Below are 17,615 nucleotides of genomic sequence, written 5' to 3'. Positions count from 1 at the left end.
TGCTTGTTTGATGTCTGGAACTGATCAAATCTTAAAGCGTGTGCCTGGGTGCTCACCTAAAACAGGGCTCTGCCCTGCTCTTTGCTGGGGAGGGTAACTAAGGAACGCATCCGCAGAACTGCAGAGGAAAAGAGACCACTGCTCCGTGCCCAGAGCAGCTGGCGCTGCCCTGGATCCCTGGCAGTGCCCAGGGCCAGGCGGGGCACTGGGGCTGGAGCAGCCGGGGCAGTGGGAGGTGTCCCTGCCATGGCAGGGCTGGGATGGGATGGTCCTGAGGGTCCCTTCCCCGCGGGAGCTGGCACGGTTGTTTCTGGAAGTGAACCGCTGTCGTCCTCCCCGCAGCCAACCACAGCGCCAAGCAGTGCCGCACGCCCTGCGCGCTGCGCGCCGCCTGCGCCGAGTGCACCAGCGGCAGCTCCGAGTGCATGTGGTGCAGCAACATGCAGCAGTGCGTGGACTCCAATGCCTACGTGGCCTCCTTCCCCTACGGGCAGTGCATGGAGTGGTACACCATGAGCAGCTGTCCCCGTGAGTCACCGCGCCTGCCTCGTGTGCTTTCCTTTCAAACTGCGGTAAAAGGGCCTAAAAACGTAAAACAAGTGAAGATGTAGAAATTATTTTATTTACGTTGAATTCTTGAGGAGCCGGGTGTGAGCAGGGGCATCACAAGTAGCTCAAAATGTTGCAGAACAAGGGATGAAGAAAATGAATTTAAGGAACATGAAAGTATGAACTTCCCATATTGGCAGAGGTCAAAAGTTGGAGGAAGCATCAGGCAGGAGATGAGTAAGCTAAAATAAAGGAAAACAAACTTTTTTTTTTCTTTTTGAAGGCAAATATTGTCTATTTAAACATCAAAATAGAAAGTCTGTTTATCTTTCAACACCAAGAAGCCATAAAATATTTTTCAGGATGGTCTGGGGAAAGAAATAGAAAAAGTTTTCATATTTAAAGAGGTTGTCACCCCTAAAATCCAATCCCATTAGAGAAAGGAGGAGCTCAAGAGTGGAATTTTATTCTCCTATTTGTATTCTATGCTTTTTGCCTCAGATAAATACTTGAAATAATAGCATGTGATGTACAAATGTGGTAGGAAGAGGCTCCGAGTGACTAAACTGGCTGGTTTTTAGCCTTTGCTTCCAGATGGCTCATTTGATCATCCGATCTATTTAAAATAAATCAGAGATGTTTTGTAGAGGGAACATTAACCTCTGGTGTTAGAGGGTGGCGTGTAATGGTTCAAAAAACCTCTGTGTGTGTTTTGCTGTTTTGTAACTCATTGACTGCTGGAACCTTTGTTAATAGTTATCTTAGATTCTGGAATAAATATGCTGATAGGAATGAACATGTTGCTGTGAATATCAGAATAAATATTTCTAGATTTTTTGAGATAAATATTTTGGTGAGATAAAAATACAGTTATGGATTACATTCTGCATTTTTTGTTGCCTGTGTTTGAGATAGTGATTTATTCCACAAATTTTTATCTTGGTTTGGTTTTTTGTAGCTGAAAACTGCTCAGGCTACTGCACGTGTGCTCAGTGCCTGGAGCAGCCAGGCTGCGGGTGGTGCACGGATCCTAGCAACACCGGCAAGGGCAAGTGCATCGAGGGCTCCTACCGGGGGCCTGTGAAGATGCCGACCCCAGCCACGCCAGGGAAGCACAGCTTGGAGCCTGTTCTCAATGTCAGCATGTGTCCTGTGCAGAACAGCTACAACTGGTCCTTCATCCAGTGTCCAGGTAAACGAGCAGCGTTTAATTGTCCAACGTTTCGATTGAGTGCAAGGGGAGAGAGTTTTTAAGACTATTGTGGTGTCTTGTGTTCCCTCCTGTTAATGGAGGGAGGAGAAGAGCATGGAATATAAGTAGGAATTACACACTTGGAGATGGAAGGAGCTGTGAAGCAGCTGAGCTGCACAGGTTTGCTGCATGAAGACATTATTATTTATTACTTGGGAGAAAGTTTTCCTTTCCCTACAAACCTTTACTGAGATTTTAACTTTTGTTTGTTTATTTATTTTAAGGCTGTTTGAAAGAAAGGCAGATCTTCCTTTGCAGGTTGTTTTAAGTGTTAATAATGCTTAGGATGATTTTTAACTAATGTTTTTGACACAAAACCAACACTCCCCTCCCCATGCCTTGTAAATCCATCCCACCAGCAGCTTCTAGTCCAATGTGCATGTAATGTTTTGCAGTTCAGTTTTCCGTGTGTTGCTCTAAATTCCATTTTTTGATATACACCTGTCTTTGGGCCCACGTATCACTATCAAGAGACGAGAACCTCTCAGGAAGGTGCATGAAATGGTTTCATTTGTCCTCTGCACAGCCTCCTGAGGGTCTCTGTGAGCTGTGTTTGAGCAGCAGTACTCACAGTTTTCCTGTTTTCCTGTTTTGCACAGCCTGTCAGTGTAACGGGCACAGCAGGTGTGTGAACGAGAGCGTTTGTGAGAAGTGTGAGAACCTGACCACGGGCAGGCACTGTGAGACCTGCATCTCGGGCTACTACGGGGACCCCACCAACGGGGGCATGTGCCAGCGTAAGTGCTCCCCCAGAGCTCCTGCACTGGGCTCCTCCGTTTCACTGTCTGCTCATTCCTCTGCTGTCTGAACACAAATTATATCCTGATAATTCATGTTTTCTTTCCTGCGGGTGAGGCTCAGTTCTTGTTGCTTCAAATCAAACTACTGAGTGGAATTACTTTCACTGCATGTAAAGATGATTTTATAGCCTCCTTTCTAAAATTGGAATGACCACAGTGAAAAAGGTCTGTATTTCAGTGTTTGATAATCCTGTTTTTAAAAGAAACAGTGTCGATCCAAATGTCTTGAACAAATTTCTGCTTATCTAAGTTTCACCTTCAATTCCATTTGGTTCTGTGTTTATAGTTAAAATTGTCTGCTTCATAAAGGCTTGCCATGTTTCACTGAGGACTTGGCTGGATTTCAGTTGAGGATTAGGAGAACCCTGTTAAAATTGCATTTCAGTTTGTAAAGTGCTTTGGGACTCTGGCACAAAGAACCATTTTCAGCTGTGCAAGATGCAGTTAACAAACTAGGAAAATGTCTTCCTTGAAAGACCAGTGCATTTAATATTGATAAATAAACATGGAAGACTTGGAGTTTTGAACTGCAACCTTGTGGCATAGTTTTGAACTGCAGTGAATTTTTCAGTGCTGTGGCATGAGGAGACCAACAGTAAACCAGAGACCAGCTGTGAGAGGTGCAGATGTGAGGGGAGGTGCTTCTTGCTCCTAAGAGATTTAATCATAGAATCATGGAGTTGTTTGGGTTGGAACAGACCTTAAAACTCGTCTCATTCTAATTCCCTGCCATGGGCAGGAACATCTCCCACTGTCCCAGGCTGCTCCCAGCCCCAGTGTCCAGCCTGGCCTTGGGCACTGCCAGGGATCCAGGGGCAGCCCCAGCTGCTCTGGGCACCCTGTGCCAGGGCCTTACACCCTCCCAGGGAACAGTTCCTAATTCCCAATCTCCCACCCATCCCTGCCCTCTGGCAGTGGGAGCCATTCCCTGTGTCCTGTCCCTCTGTCCCTTGTCCCCAGTCCCTCTCCAGCACTCCTGGAGCCCCGCCAGGTCCTGCACGGGGCTCTGAGCTCTGCCTGGAGCCTTCCCTTCTCCAGGGGAACATTCCCAGCTCTCCCAGCCTGGCTCCAGCCCTGGAGCAGCTCCGGGGCCTCCTCTGGGCTCTCTCCAGCAGCTCCACGTCCTCCTGCTGCTGGCCCCAGGGCTGGGGCAGCTCTGCAGGTGGGCTCTCACCTGGGGGGCACAGGGACAGGGTCCCCCCTCCCCTGCTGCCCACGCTGGGACCAGCTCAGGGCTGGGGGGCTCTGGGCTGGGTCATGTCCAGCTCTCACCCAGCAGCACCCCCAGGTCCTTCTCGCCAGGTCTGCTCTCCAGCCATTCCCCACCCATCCTGTGTTTGTGCTCTGGCTTGCTCCAACCCCTGGCCTTGTGTAACTTCATCAGGTTCACACAGTCCCATGTCCCTGGTCTGGCCAGGTCCCCTTTGGTGCTATCCAGGTACTGTTGGAGGCCATCTAGGTCCATCTGGACATCTCCCCTCCCCTCCAGCATGCTGACCTTACCAGTTTGTTGTCACCAGCAAACTTCCCTTGGGTCCTCTGTCCCACTGCCCCTGTCACCAACACAGATGTTAAACAGCACTGCCCCCAGGGGATTATGTTAATGGAATATAGTGAGGTAGAATGGGACAATTAGATACGGTGATGGAAAATGTAGAATAAAAATAACATTGCTCAGAGCAGTGTCAGTACTTCTGTGAAATGAGTGTGGGTGGTTTGTGGCCAGCTTGGAAGAATGAAGTGGAGGTGATTAATGAGTGGACATTGAAGACTTTTTATTGCTTTTTCCAAATGTGGCGACAATCCAGTAGAAAATACGTGGATATTAATTTAGGATGTTTATTGGGTGTAGTGCTGACCTTTTGGATGAACATGAGAATCACTACCTGGAGCATGGAGTCCTGTTTCCTCAAGAGGAGGGAGGTGGTGATGATTGAGGCTATGAAGGACTTCCCAATGGACAGATTAGATTAGAAGAAGGGGATGAAAAACTCACAGGGATACAGCTGCCTCCCTTAGAGCAGAGGGATATGGAATTCCAACAGACAGCACAGCGACAAGGGTTCAGAGGAGAAGGTGCATCCCTGATGGTTGATTTCACAACATTATCTGCCAGATAAAATACTGCTGATACTCATAAATTCATTTCAGGTGAAGATACTTTGAAATGCTCTAAAGTTTACTTGAAAGTAATGAATAAATTGAGGCTGAGTTGCCTGAGAAAATACAGAATTCTATCCTGAGCTTTCAGTTTTAATCACTGGATCACAACGTGCCTGTTGGTAGGTGTCGTTTTTCCATGCATGTGGAAATGGAGAGTAAGTTCCTTTGGACTCTTGTGCATGAGGATTGTCCCAGTATAGTTTGTTGTTGAGATAATGAATGACAGACTGAAATCATCCAGATGCCTGAAAAAGAAATTAGAAAATGTGTAGGGAGATTGTGGAACAGTGTTCATTCCTTATCTGATGGAACCAGTAGCTCATGTCAGAAGTGCTGTGCTCTCAAGTGCTTTGGACCCAGGTTTTTAATTTGCTGTGATTTAACACTGTTTACTGGGAAGGGGAAAGAATGAGAGTAGCAGGAACCTGGGCAGAAAGACTGAGGTGGATTGGGAAAGGGAAAGCAAGAGCCAATCACCCTATCTGATGCAGCCAGGCTGACTTCTGCCTATTAGTCATTTTTGCTTGGTGAAACCTTTCCAGAGGGGAATTCTTCAGATAAGGATTGGCTGATGGGTAGCAGAGCTAGCTCCTGTTTTCTCCCTTCTCCTAGCTGTGGTCCCTCCATCCTTTCCCATTAATAATGTGCTGATTTCACTCTTTTTGTGCATTTGTGAGCAATACTTAGTGCTGCTCTGTTTTTAGAGCCCATGGTCACAGCCCTGCTGCAGATTATTGTTGTACACTCCAGCCTGACACACAAACATCTCTGTGCTTGCACACTCACTGCTTAGTGTGAGTCCTGGGATCATGGAATGGTTTGGGTTGGAAGGGTTCTAATAGACCATCCTGTTCCACCCCCTGCCATGGCAGGGACACCTTCCACTGTCCCAGATGCTCCCAGCCCCAGTGTCCAACCTGGCCTTGGGCACTGCCAGGGATCCAGGGGCAGCCCCAGCTGCTCTGGGAATTCTGTGCCAGGGCCTCCCCACCCTGCCAGGGAACAATTCCTTCCCCATATCCTGTCTAACCCTGCTCTCTTATTTCAACGCCTTCAGTCCTGCATATCCCTGTAAAAAGTCCCAACACAAGATTATATTACTTGTGTTGAAAATATTTTGTCAAACTGCAGTTATTTCCCTGAAAAAATTGTTTGCATCACGTCATACACCCTGGTGTTGGCAGAGCTAGGCAGATAATAACTAAATGGCAGGTAAATCACTCCTCAGAGGTTGCTTTTAGGAAGTGTCCAAGTAGAGAAGTATTAATCAGGAAGGGCAGGAAATGCAGCACATCAAATGTAAAAATAGCTGCAAGGTGCTTTCTCTGCATTCAGAATTTTTCTGAATTTTCTGGTTAAGGTTTCCCATGAAAATATGCTGGTGGGAGATAAGGAAGTTATTTGCAAGTGAGGGGAAGGCACTATTGTGCCTGAAATCAGATTGCAGCTGTGGCAGCGCTTCTGAACACACCCACGCAGCCTTCACTGGTGGCATGTGAGTTGCTGGTGCCATGGAGCTGCCTGATTCCCTCTCCCAGGGCCCAGGGGGGACCTGCAGGGCAGCTAAAGCCTGTGGCATGGAAGGACAGTGTTGGGCAGGTGGGTGATGGTGTTGCCATTGGGAAGCTGGCCATCACAAACACAAAGAGGAGTCACGATCCCCATGACCACCTCTGAGTGAGCCTGTGACCTGTGGTTTGTGGAGAAGGTAGAAGGAACACGAGCAGGTGGAGGGTGGTTCATCATCAGGCTGTTACCACAATTCACAGTCAAAAAGCCATTTCCAGAGCTTTTGGGTTTCTGCTCTGTCCTCTGACTCCGGTGGGAAATTGTCCTTTGTAGACTCCAGTGAGCTTGTCTAGAACATTCTGTCAACAGTTTGTTTCCAAAGTTTAAAGTTCTCTGAAAAGCCATGAGAAGAGGTCTCTGTGCATATTCCAGTTATTTAGTGAATGATCTCCAGTTACAGGCTTGTAGGAAAGTGGATAAATGAATAGATTCTGTTGTTTTAAATAGAGATATTTGAGTGTTCAGTCTTCTTGATATGGTAAAGAGCGGAGAGGAAGGAAAAATTAATGTTATTACTCAAGATGCTGCAATCTGCTTTTAAACAACCCGAGGTTAAAAAATCAGGAGAAATTTCATGTATGTTCGTATTGAATATTGATCCAACTTCACTTTGCTTCCTTTGTGCAAAGCAGAAGGAAAGAAGTACAAGACATTCTCAATAGTACTAAGACTTATTTTTCTTTAAGTGGCACTAATGAAAAGAGTGTTTCCTTCACAGAATACAATTATTTTGTTGAATTTTCATTCAGTCTCTTTGTTCCCACAATAGGCCTTTTTGCTTCTTCCTATTTTGCTCTGTGTTGCTGCTAGGAAACCACTCATCCACATCTGAGAAGCACAATTAAGTGTCCCTGATACAGTATAGCTTCCATTATGTGCCAACAGAAAGAAGATATCAAAAGGATTCCTAAAATAAGGTCCAAGGCTGGCAGAGATATTCAGGATGGGGACTTGATGTCTAAGAATCTGCTGGTACATAGATTGGCATGGCTGCTTAATGAGGAGGAATATGTCTTCTTAACAAGTAGGCTCCAGCCTTTAAAGCATCTTGTTCCCAGCAAGCTCAAGGACCATAAACAAGGGATCTTTGCTTTGTGTAGTTTTTTCCTTATATTGTACACTCTGCTGTGCACAGCTCCAGATGGATGCACCTGCATTGGCAGAACGACTCCTAAATGGCACCTACATGCCAGAAGTTGTTAAATCTGTTCTTGCAGTGATAGTGAACAAGATGTCAAAGTCAACTGGCTGTGTAGGCTTTGTTCTTACTTGTTGGTTTGGTTTGGGGGTTTTTGTGAATGTTTCTCCTCTACATCTTTGTAAATAAAGGTCTCAAACTGTGTTAATATGAGCATTTAGCTTAAATTAGGAGCATTTTTTGTGAAGAAAATCTCCTGTATGTCCTCACCATGCTACCTTGGGTTGGATCTTGAGCAGACTCAGGTGTATGAGGTGGTCTGTTTTGGGCATGCCCCAAACCTGAAGTAGTTCAGTGCTGTGCAGGTTTGCTTCAACCACAGCTCAATGACATTCAGCACAAAATTATCCTAAAATATATTGGGGAATGCACCCCAACTAGTCCCAGCATAGACATCCTCATCTTAGCACCAGATGTTCTCTGCTGATGCTGTTGATAATGACATTATTTCCTCAGTAGGACTGATGAAACATTATTTTTCTCAAAGCCTGTTTATTTATTTCTGGAAAAAGACCCTGAAGTCCTACGGGCTTTGTTTTATTTTCCCAATTCTTCTCTCAAGAGTTTTGAGTTTGGATTAAATGTGTTAACAAGCCCAAAATTATTTCAAATATTGTCTTTTCCTTCCTAGTTATGATATCACCCCTGCTGTCTAACAATAGGAGAGGAAGTTAAATGAATTTTTGAGGCTAAAAAGCAGAGTCTGATGATGATTTCATACAAAACACAGTCCTGGGTAGCCTGTGCTTGCTCTGTTTTGATGCACGGTTCTATTTTCATCTGCCTTCTGTAGCACAAAGAAAGCAAAGAGCACCAAATGGGTTTTCATCTGCACGTTAATTGTTGATGTATCTCAGTTTGACAACTAAAGGACTTTATTGCTATTGAATTTGTTTCTCTTCTTCACTCAACGTTGCATCTTCTCCCCCTCTGCTCAACAGCTTGCAAGTGCAATGGCCACGCGTCCATCTGCAACACAAACACAGGGAAATGTTTCTGCACAACCAAGGGAATCAAAGGAGATGAGTGTCAGCTGTGAGTTCATTTCCCTTTCTTATTTGCAATAAAAAATTGTGCACGTACCACCTTAGACACCTTCCCCCCTCCATTTTCTAATGGCTGTGTTTATGATGTCTCTGCTCATTTCTTCCTCCTGACAGTTGACTGACTGCACTGAGGGTGCAGCCAGCCATGGGTCCCCTGGGGAATATCATGAACAGGATGATTTCCTGAAGAATTCCAATTTTAAAAACATTTCAACTGAGAATGCCATGCAGAAGGGATGGGTGAAAAAATCCCCACCCCCCAAACTATACATAGAATCACAGAATGGTTTGGGTTGGGAGAGACCTCCGGGCTCATCCCCTGCCATGGCAGGGACACCTCCCACTGTCCCAGGTGCTCCCAGCCCCAGTGTCCAGCCTGGCCTTGGGCACTGCCAGGGATCCAGGGGCAGCCCCAGCTGCTCTGGGCACCCTGTGCCAGGGCCTTACACCCTCCCAGGGAACAGTTCCTAATTCCCAATCTCCCACCCAGCCCTGCCCTCTGGCAGTGGGAGCCATTCCCTGGGTCCTGTCCCTCTGTCCCTTGTCCCCAGTCCCTCTCCAGCTCTCCTGGAGCCCCTCCAGGCCCTGCCAGGGGCTCTGAGCTCTGCCTGGAGCCTTCCCTTCTCCAGGGGAACATTCCCAGCTCTCCCAGCCTGGCTCCAGAGCAGAGGGGCTCCAGCCCTAGAGCAGCTTTTGGGGGTCTCCTCTGGGCTCTCTCTGCTTTGCTTTATCCCTCAATAGCTTCATTTTAATTGGTAGATTTCACCGTCCGTGCTCTCTGATGTTCAGTGGGAGTGTAAATATATCTGAAATGAGCCTTTGACATTCAAGCAGTTTAATGGAGCAGTTTTAGAGCAACAAATTTGCTGGAGGTTTCTCTGTAACATAACAGAAATGCTTTTAGTGTAATGTTAGGGGAAATAATTTAATTCCAAATAATTTCATTGCCAGGTTTATTTTTAAAGCATTGCTCACATGAGTAAACATTTATAGGATAGAACCTGGAATAGCCATAAATGACTATTCCTTGCATTGTGAAGAGCTAATAAATACCTTCCAAGTGGATGCAAACGTTAATATCCAGAATTTTATATTGCATTTTTACTGCATATGAGTTGGACTTGCAGGGAACATGGAGTTTCTTCATCAGCCCGGTCTAGCTCAGACATTCATCTTTAATTGTGTACTGCTATTAGCACAGGTTGTGTTTTCTGGTATTTAGTGGCTGGGAATAAATAGAACTGCAAAAAAAATCTATTTATTAAAAAATGTATATTCTTTTTAGGTGTGAAGTTGAAAACAGATATCAGGGAAATCCACTTAAAGGAACGTGTTACTGTGAGTACCCTTGGGATTTTGTTTTGAGATAAAAAATGTGCTTGAAGTTTAAAATAAATTATTTAAAACTTGTTTCAGTTGTCTCAGCATGTGTTTAAAATACGAGGGATTAAGGAAAGGACTAAAAAATAGCTGTAAAACAGTCACTTTTCTCAAATACGTTGTTTAAAGAGAATGAAAATACTCTTCTTGATAAGGTCCATGTGATGATTGGATCTTTTGAACAATGTTTTGAATGTTTTTCATGTGACTGAGATGAAATCTGGTCTTTTGGAGAGCACTCTAAACTATATTCCTAATAGGTAAAAAAAAAAAGAGTGTCCTTAGAATTTTTAGAAATACAAAAGAGTGTTTATTTAAAATTCTGGTCCAGGTTAGAATGGATTTCAAAATTGCCACGTTTCCTCTGAAATGAGCAGCTGGATTCCCAAGCAGTTACAGAAGATCCTTTGCCAAGATTCAGATTACCTAATGGAAACTTTCCAGCTTCTATTTGCAAATAGTAGCAATCAGCAGCCTGGCAGGCATGGAGAGATGGAATCTTAAATTACATAAAGTCTCCAGTAGTGGTTTTGTCCAGCACAGAAATTATCAACTGGCTGGTTTTGGCTTATTTGAATTCTGCTTGTGTGGCCAAACAAGGGTACTGCTGGCTCCTCATGGCATCTGTGTGTAAGAATGACCAAATTCCTTGCTGAAATGGCAGGGATGGTTAAATGGGCAAAAAGTGGGGAAAGACAAAACTTTGCAGCTCTTCCAGGAAGAACTTTGTGCTGTCCAGATCCAGTCTTGCTTGGTTTCATTCCCTGTTTCTTCGTGCTGTGTCTGGATGGACGCCAGCAGCTTGTCTGACTTGTGTCACTCCAACCAGGGGTCACTGGGAGGCAGTGAGAGAAAAACAGCACCTGGTGTGTCAGTTCCTGGTTATTATTGCTGGGAAGATCTCTGCGTGGCTTCAGGAAGATGCACTAGTCACAATAGTGTGCTGTAGTGGAAGGGTACTGAGGTGGGTGAGTGCATCCCCACATGCGGCTGTGGCTTACACCAGATGGGAGCAGGGAAGGACAGACAGACAGACCAGAAGCTGCTGCTGGCATGCCTGAGTGGGATGTGTCCCAGAGCAGGATGGCAACTGGGTTCATCAGCTGCTCTGTAGAACCTCTCCCAGGAAAATCTGCTGATGTACAGAAACCTGGAATGGGGGGCCATTGTCCCCTTCCACGTGGGAATTACACAGCTACTGAACTTTTCTGCTATTCCCTTTATCACAGAGGTATTGCACACTGGAAAAGTAAATCTTTGGGCATGTTTTTTACAGTGTATAGGTAGGAATATTGATTTAGATCAAGGTTGGAGGCTGTTGCCTGGCAAGTATAAGCCACCTCTCTTCCCTCTCTAGGCTCAGCTCTTGGGAGATTTTGTTCCTTATGTGGGATCACATGTAGGTTGGGGTAATTTATAGCAGTGTCATGTCCTGGTTGTCCAAGAAACCCTTCAGTGACATCATGCCTTCCTTTACAGAAGTTACTTTATTCCAGGAGATGGGATAACTGTCTCCTTGCATTCCTTACAGATACTCTCCTCATCGACTATCAGTTCACCTTCAGCCTTTCCCAGGAGGACGATCGCTATTACACAGCAATCAACTTCGTAGCAACACCTGAAGAGGTGCATTTTCTATTTTCCCTTTTAACTTTGTCCTTTGTCTTCTCTTGGCCCTGGAGGCAACGAGTTGTTACAGTTCTGTGGGTCTTTATGTGTAGTCTTGTGATATGGAAGGTGTGTCCTGCTTCATGGAGCAACCAGAGCTTTTTGACCTTGGCTTGGCTGTGCAGTCCCAAATCATCCCAGGAAGATTTCATAAAGAATCACAGCTGATTCTTTCCAGTTGCTGGAACAACCTCTGAGCCATTCATTTTTTTTTTTTAAATCACATGCCAGTTTGGGTTTGAAGGGACCTTAAAGCTCATCCTGCTCCAGAGCCCCCTGCCATGGCAGGGACACCTCCCACTGTCCCAGGCTGCTCCCAGCCCCAGTGTCCATCCTGGCCTGGGACACTGCCAGGGATCCAGGGGCAGCCCCAGCTGCTCTGGGCACCCTGTGCCAGGGCCTGCCCACCCTCCCAGGGAACAATTCCTAATTCCCAAGATCCCATCCATCCCTGCCCTCTGGTAGTGGGAAGCCATTCCCTGTGTCCTGTCCCCCAGGCTCTCTCCAGCTCTCCTGGAGCTCCTTTAGGCACTCCTTAGGCACTTCTCTTCTGCAGGCTGAACAATCCCATCTCTCTCGACCTGTCTACAGGGCAGAGATGTTTTGCTTGTTTTCACCCCATATCTTGTGTCTCATTTTTTCCTTTGATATTCTGTACACGACTCCTTTGTTATGTTTTCCTTGAGGAGAGTAGTTCTTGAGAAAATATTGTATGTAGTTTTTAGCTTGATGTATTTTCTTTATGTATGTAACAAATTTCAAGATAATTTTTTGTAGCAATGATTTCCTAGGAAACAGTACAGTAAAACTGCTTATCCTTAAAATGGGGTTTCTTTTTTATTTCTTCCTTTAGCAAAACAGAGACTTGGACATGTTCATCAATGCATCTAAAAACTTCAACCTCAACATTACTTGGTCCACAAGTTTTGCAGGTAAATTGAGGATGATGTAAGGAGAATGATCTAAACTCAGGAGCTTCTTTAATTTAGCAGTTTCTGAAAAATGCAAATTTAAGTGGGAAAACTTGGGGGGGTTTTGACCTATGTGCTTTTTGCACAGTGATTGTAAATTGTCAGCCTGAGGGGGGGATAAATTGTTTAAAAAAACCTATGATTTCAACTTTAATAGTGTATTTTGTAAACACTGAAAGTGCAAATTTGATTTTTTACAATGCAACATCTTGGCACACAGTGGTTTTGATAAAGCGGTGCAGCTTAACATAGTTGTTTTTGAATGAATAGTTAATTTTTTAAAATCAGAATTTAGGATGGTTTGCCCTTTTGTTTGTTTTCTTAAATACACCTTGAAATATCTTTTCTTGCTATTCCTTATGACAGCTGGCACACAGGCTGGGGAGGAAATTCCAGTTGTTTCCAGAACCAATATAAAAGAATACAAGGACAGTTTCTCCAATGAGAAATTTGATTTCCGCAACAACCCGAACATCACATTCTTTGTTTACGTCAGCAATTTCACCTGGCCCATAAAAATACAGGTAAGAGCTGCTAATATAGGTCACATTGTTTAAAGGTGCTTTTTCTATTTCTCTCAAAACTGTGGCAGTTTGCTGTGCTTGGAGTAGTCCGAGCTGAACCAGCCTGGCATAATCCCGGAGCAGACAGAGTTTGATGTTCCTGGATAAGAGGAAGAGGGCGTGAGCATCTTCTGATGTTGCCTCAGCTCCGTGGATCTGAAGATGTGCTGTGAAATAGAGACACCCCTTTATTAACAGGGCTGTGTTTGATGAGGTGTCTGACTTCAAATGTGCAGATCTTGATGTTGTAGAAAAAGACTGATAAAGCTAAAGAGGAAGCCTGGAAGGAGCAGAGGAAATGCTTTAGTAGCTCTTTAGTGCCTGGTACTCAAAAGGCCCAGCCCAAGGGCCATCCCCTTTCTCCTGCTGCTGCCTCAGGCTGGTGGCACGTGCAGGACGAGCAGCTCATCCTTCTCCTTTATTCGGGGTAGTCAGTTGGCAGGCAGTGCCTGGGCCACGAGGCTGGCCATGGTGATGAAGTGGTGCAGGAGGAGCAGTGGATGAAGCTTGGTGGTGATAAAATCAGACAGAATCACTCTGTGACTGGTGGTGATAAAATCAGACAGAATCACTCTGTGATTGCAGTCACAGATCCTTCAGCTGCTGAGGCAGCTCACAATTCAGTGCAGCCTCAGCCACCTTCTTGCAGTGGGCTGGTCAAGTATCAGCTCCCTGTGTGCTCAGAGTGATGTGGGTGTTTGAAGGACAAAATCCTTGGAGGTCTGGAGCAGAGATCATGGAATGGTTTGGGTTGGAAGGGACTTTTAAGGTGATCCTGTCCCACCTGCTGCCATGGGCAGGGACAGCTATGGCTAGCCCAGCTTGATCCAGCCCCGTCCAACCTCGAACAGTTACAGGGATGGGGCAGCCACAGATCTCAAATAAAGCTTGGCATATTTGAATTCTGCCTTATTGAAGAAACTCGGTCAAATATGGGAACCCAAATCTTTCCATCTTCACCCTTGTTCATGTGGTTGTTTTGTGAAAGCTGACACTTCACATTAATGCACTCGGTGTTTCAAAATATTGGTCAGCCAAACTCATTCCTTCAACAAAAACAATGCACGGGATAATATTGAGCAAGAAAATGAGATCCACCTGGAAAAGAGGTCCTTAAGCTATAGTGATATTTTTCCTGAATTTTAAAAAAAGTATTAGGAATACTTGTGAAATGTTCTTATCACCTTTTCCTAATGATACTGGGTTTTAATTACTTGGGAAACTTTGTCTTGTTGATTGCAGACTGAAGATTTGGCAGGTTGGCTTTGGACTCTTTTTAATACCACTTAGAGTTTTGGTAATCAGTTTGCAGCTGGAGAGTTTTTACTTCATAAACTGGTAAAGTCTTAGTTTATTTTCAAGTCCTGATTTTTAAATATGGAGGAGTTGATGATCTGCAATGTAAAATCTTTGTCATTGGATATTCAAGTAGCAAGTCCCAAACCTCCTCATTTTCCTGTAAGTACTGCTTGTCATAGGGGAGGTAGCATCTGTGTACAAAGGTGAGCACTTGTGCAATGATTTAAATATTTATTACATTTATTTAATATTTGAGCTTTCATCAAATTCACAATCACAGGAGTCAGGAAAAAAGTAATTAATTTTTTTTTAACCTTATGGGTTATTTTGATTGATATTTGATTTTCTGTAGTCAGTGCTGGACTGTACCTTACCCTGATTTATTTCTTTGTTATTTATTGCTGCAGAACTGTGTGTTAGGGATACAGCTGATAGGTTTTTCTCTTACCTTTCCTTTCAGCATCCCCTCTTCCCTTCCCCTCCTGGTTTCCTTTACTTGTATGGTTGAAACATCTCTTGCTGCTTTGTTTTCATTTGCTGAGCAATGGCACAGCTTGACTTCTGGCAGTTCTTATTTTATCTCTCTACTTCTTTCTGGCTTTAAACACATTGCTAATGAATCCTTTCCTCTCCTTAATACAAAGTCTCTTTGATTGATCCTCATGTCCCTTTTGAGGTTAGCTCTGAGGATGCAGCTTTCAAATAGTTTTGCATCTTTGACCTGAGAGAAATATTTAGATGGCAGCTTTCCCATTCCTGATCTCTTAGTCCACTTGATTTTACCTTTTGATTTCATTTCTCATAGTTAAAGAGTGAACTTTGATTCTCTTACAACACTTAACCTCTCTTTATCCTTAATTTAATGTGAATGTGCTTGTATGCACTCAATCCAAGTTAATGTTTTATCACCAGCTCTTCTGAATGTCGTTATTACTTGCCAAAACAAAGTCTAAAATAACATCAGCTCTTATTCATTGAGGCACAGTTTTTATGAAGAAGTCTGGCAGCGACCAGCAATCTGTGGTCCACAGAATTTCTGTTAGTTTCCTCTTTAGTGCATAGCTAAAATCCAGGACTCCCTGTGTCCTTTCAGGTCTTGTGCAATCTGCTGTGAGGGACTGGCCTTCCCTCAGTTGCAATCTGTGTCCCTACCTGTCCTTTCCATGCCCTAATTTTCCTCATTTTTGTGAAGTTGTAGCTCTCTGTAGTTTGTGTTTGATATGATAAAATAGAAGCTAAAACATAGTACAGGTTTTTGGAACAAAGAGTTTTTTGGACAAATGCCCAGAAAAGCTGTGGCTGCTCCATTCTTGGAAGTGTTTCAGGCCAGGTTGGATGGAGCTTGGACCACCCTGGTCTAGTGGAAGATGTCCCTGCCCATGTCAGGGGGATGGATTGAGATGAGCTTTAAGATCCCTTCCAACCCACCTCATTCTCTGATTCTGTGATTTTTAGCCTTCCTGGCCATCAGTCCTTGACTCATCCCATGCTACATTCTTCTCAGGAATAGTTTTTATTCAGAGCTTTCCCTCTCATTTGTTTTTCCAAGGAGTTCATCCCTGATTCCCCTGCAGAAAAGTTCCTGTGCTGTTGGGATCAGTCCTGCAGGGCAAACTGGCTTGTTAATTAAAACTCCATGTTGCAGTATGGGCAGGATGCAAACTGTTCTCTTATCTCCTAGCTCGTCTCCTACAGTATCCCTCATTGCACCTCCACTATTAAACTGTCATGCAGCGACAGAACATGTTTCAATTTCCTTCCTTTGGAAGTTACACTGATTTTAATAGAGTATGTCGAAGTCAGGAAAACTCTGCTACTGCCAAGCTGCTGGAAATTATTTTGTCCTCATGTATGTGCATCACCTGGCAGCTCATGCGTGTGTTTGGGCTGCTCCTGGGCAGTGCAGCATGTCCAAATCATATTTTTAGGGGTTTATTCTTTGTTTGACTACCTTAGTAAACTGTCATTGTGCATACACTCACTTGTCCTGGCTTGTTTTCAATTTCAATACCACAGATGTATTTAAACATGAGTGTTTATGTCTATACAAAATCTTGCAATGGAAAACTTTATAAATGTAGTTTTTACTGCAAAGCAATTCTACAATCCACCTTACTTTGTTTTTCTAAGTATTGCAAACTTTATCTTGAAGTCCTTGATTGAAATCTGTCTCTTATTCATTCTCTCTCCTTGCCTGTTAAAATCTGCCCTTGGAAAGTATAAGTGCTCCTGTGTGTAAGAGATGGCTCTGTCCCACAGAAGAGATGGCCAATGCTCACTTCTGGCTCTTCTTTCCCTGTCTTGCTCCACCTCTTTTTCAAACAACTTCAGTTAATTTCTTTTTTTAAAGTATATTAGTTTAGGATGTCTTTCCCTGCCTGGCTAATGACTTAAAATGATTATTCAGTAAAAGAACTAAAGCAGCAAAATGCAAAAACCTTCAAAATACAGCAATCTTCTTCCTAATTCCTCCTCTCTGGGCAGTTCCAAGCATAAAGGAGTTCACTTAAAGCCTTACTTTGCCAAGCTTTCCTGAAAGTCCTGGTAAGGTCTTGTCAACAGTGTCTGGATATTTCCATTCTCTCTGCTCTGTGAGCTCATCTTTGCTGCAAATGTTGGACACGTGGAATTTTGAAGCATTTAGCAAACCCCAGGTGTTCACCTTCCTCTCATCAGCTTGGCTCTAAACATTCCCTATCTTTCCTTTCCTTTAGGAAAGGACATCAGTGGGTGTTGGACATTAGTGGGTTTTCACTTATGTAAATGTAATAGTAATCTTTTCCCCACTGTTCTTCCTCATTGCTTAATCTTCATTGTGAGTTTGCTTTGTTATTCTTTCCAAAGTTAGCTCAGAGTAGAAGAGAGACACCGACTGTAAATAACCTGCTGTACAATAGCACAGTAAGAAGCAAAGGAATTCAGTGCAGAAACTTTCAGAGGAGTTCTCTTCATGGGTTTCAATCCGTGCAAAGTCAGCTCACTCTGAGGTGAAACTGCAGTTCTGGAGCTGACAAGTAGTTAGAGGTGAGAATTTGAAACTCTCTTAGATACCTGTGTAAATGTCAGCAGGTTTTAACCCTGTTTAAACTTGTATGCATTTACCTGGGGCCGAGTCCAGTGAGGGAATTCCTCTCCAGAGTGTACAGGAGGGTGAAAA

At 44.2% G+C, this 17,615-nt stretch overlaps 1 protein-coding gene across 3 annotated transcripts in view; it reads left to right on the top strand.

The window, feature by feature from the left end:
* ATRN (attractin) overlaps positions 1 to 17,615 on the top strand; it is a 146,653-nt gene that overhangs the window by 72,631 nt on the left and 56,407 nt on the right. For all 3 annotated transcript variants that reach the window (XM_068189187.1, XM_068189188.1, XM_068189189.1), the window contains exons 17-24: positions 343 to 528; positions 1,508 to 1,741; positions 2,401 to 2,538; positions 8,473 to 8,566; positions 9,863 to 9,915; positions 11,489 to 11,583; positions 12,479 to 12,557; positions 12,963 to 13,120. In XM_068189187.1, the coding sequence (XP_068045288.1) occupies positions 343 to 528; positions 1,508 to 1,741; positions 2,401 to 2,538; positions 8,473 to 8,566; positions 9,863 to 9,915; positions 11,489 to 11,583; positions 12,479 to 12,557; positions 12,963 to 13,120 (1,037 nt within the window). The remainder of the gene's footprint in view (positions 1 to 342; positions 529 to 1,507; positions 1,742 to 2,400; positions 2,539 to 8,472; positions 8,567 to 9,862; positions 9,916 to 11,488; positions 11,584 to 12,478; positions 12,558 to 12,962; positions 13,121 to 17,615) is intronic.

Source organism: Anomalospiza imberbis, chromosome 4, assembly GCF_031753505.1.
Source record: "Anomalospiza imberbis isolate Cuckoo-Finch-1a 21T00152 chromosome 4, ASM3175350v1, whole genome shotgun sequence".
In the NCBI taxonomy this organism is placed as follows: domain Eukaryota; kingdom Metazoa; phylum Chordata; class Aves; order Passeriformes; family Viduidae; genus Anomalospiza; species Anomalospiza imberbis.
The sequence above is the reverse complement of the archived record's forward strand: the minus strand, read 5'-3'. Positions and strand labels throughout refer to the sequence as shown.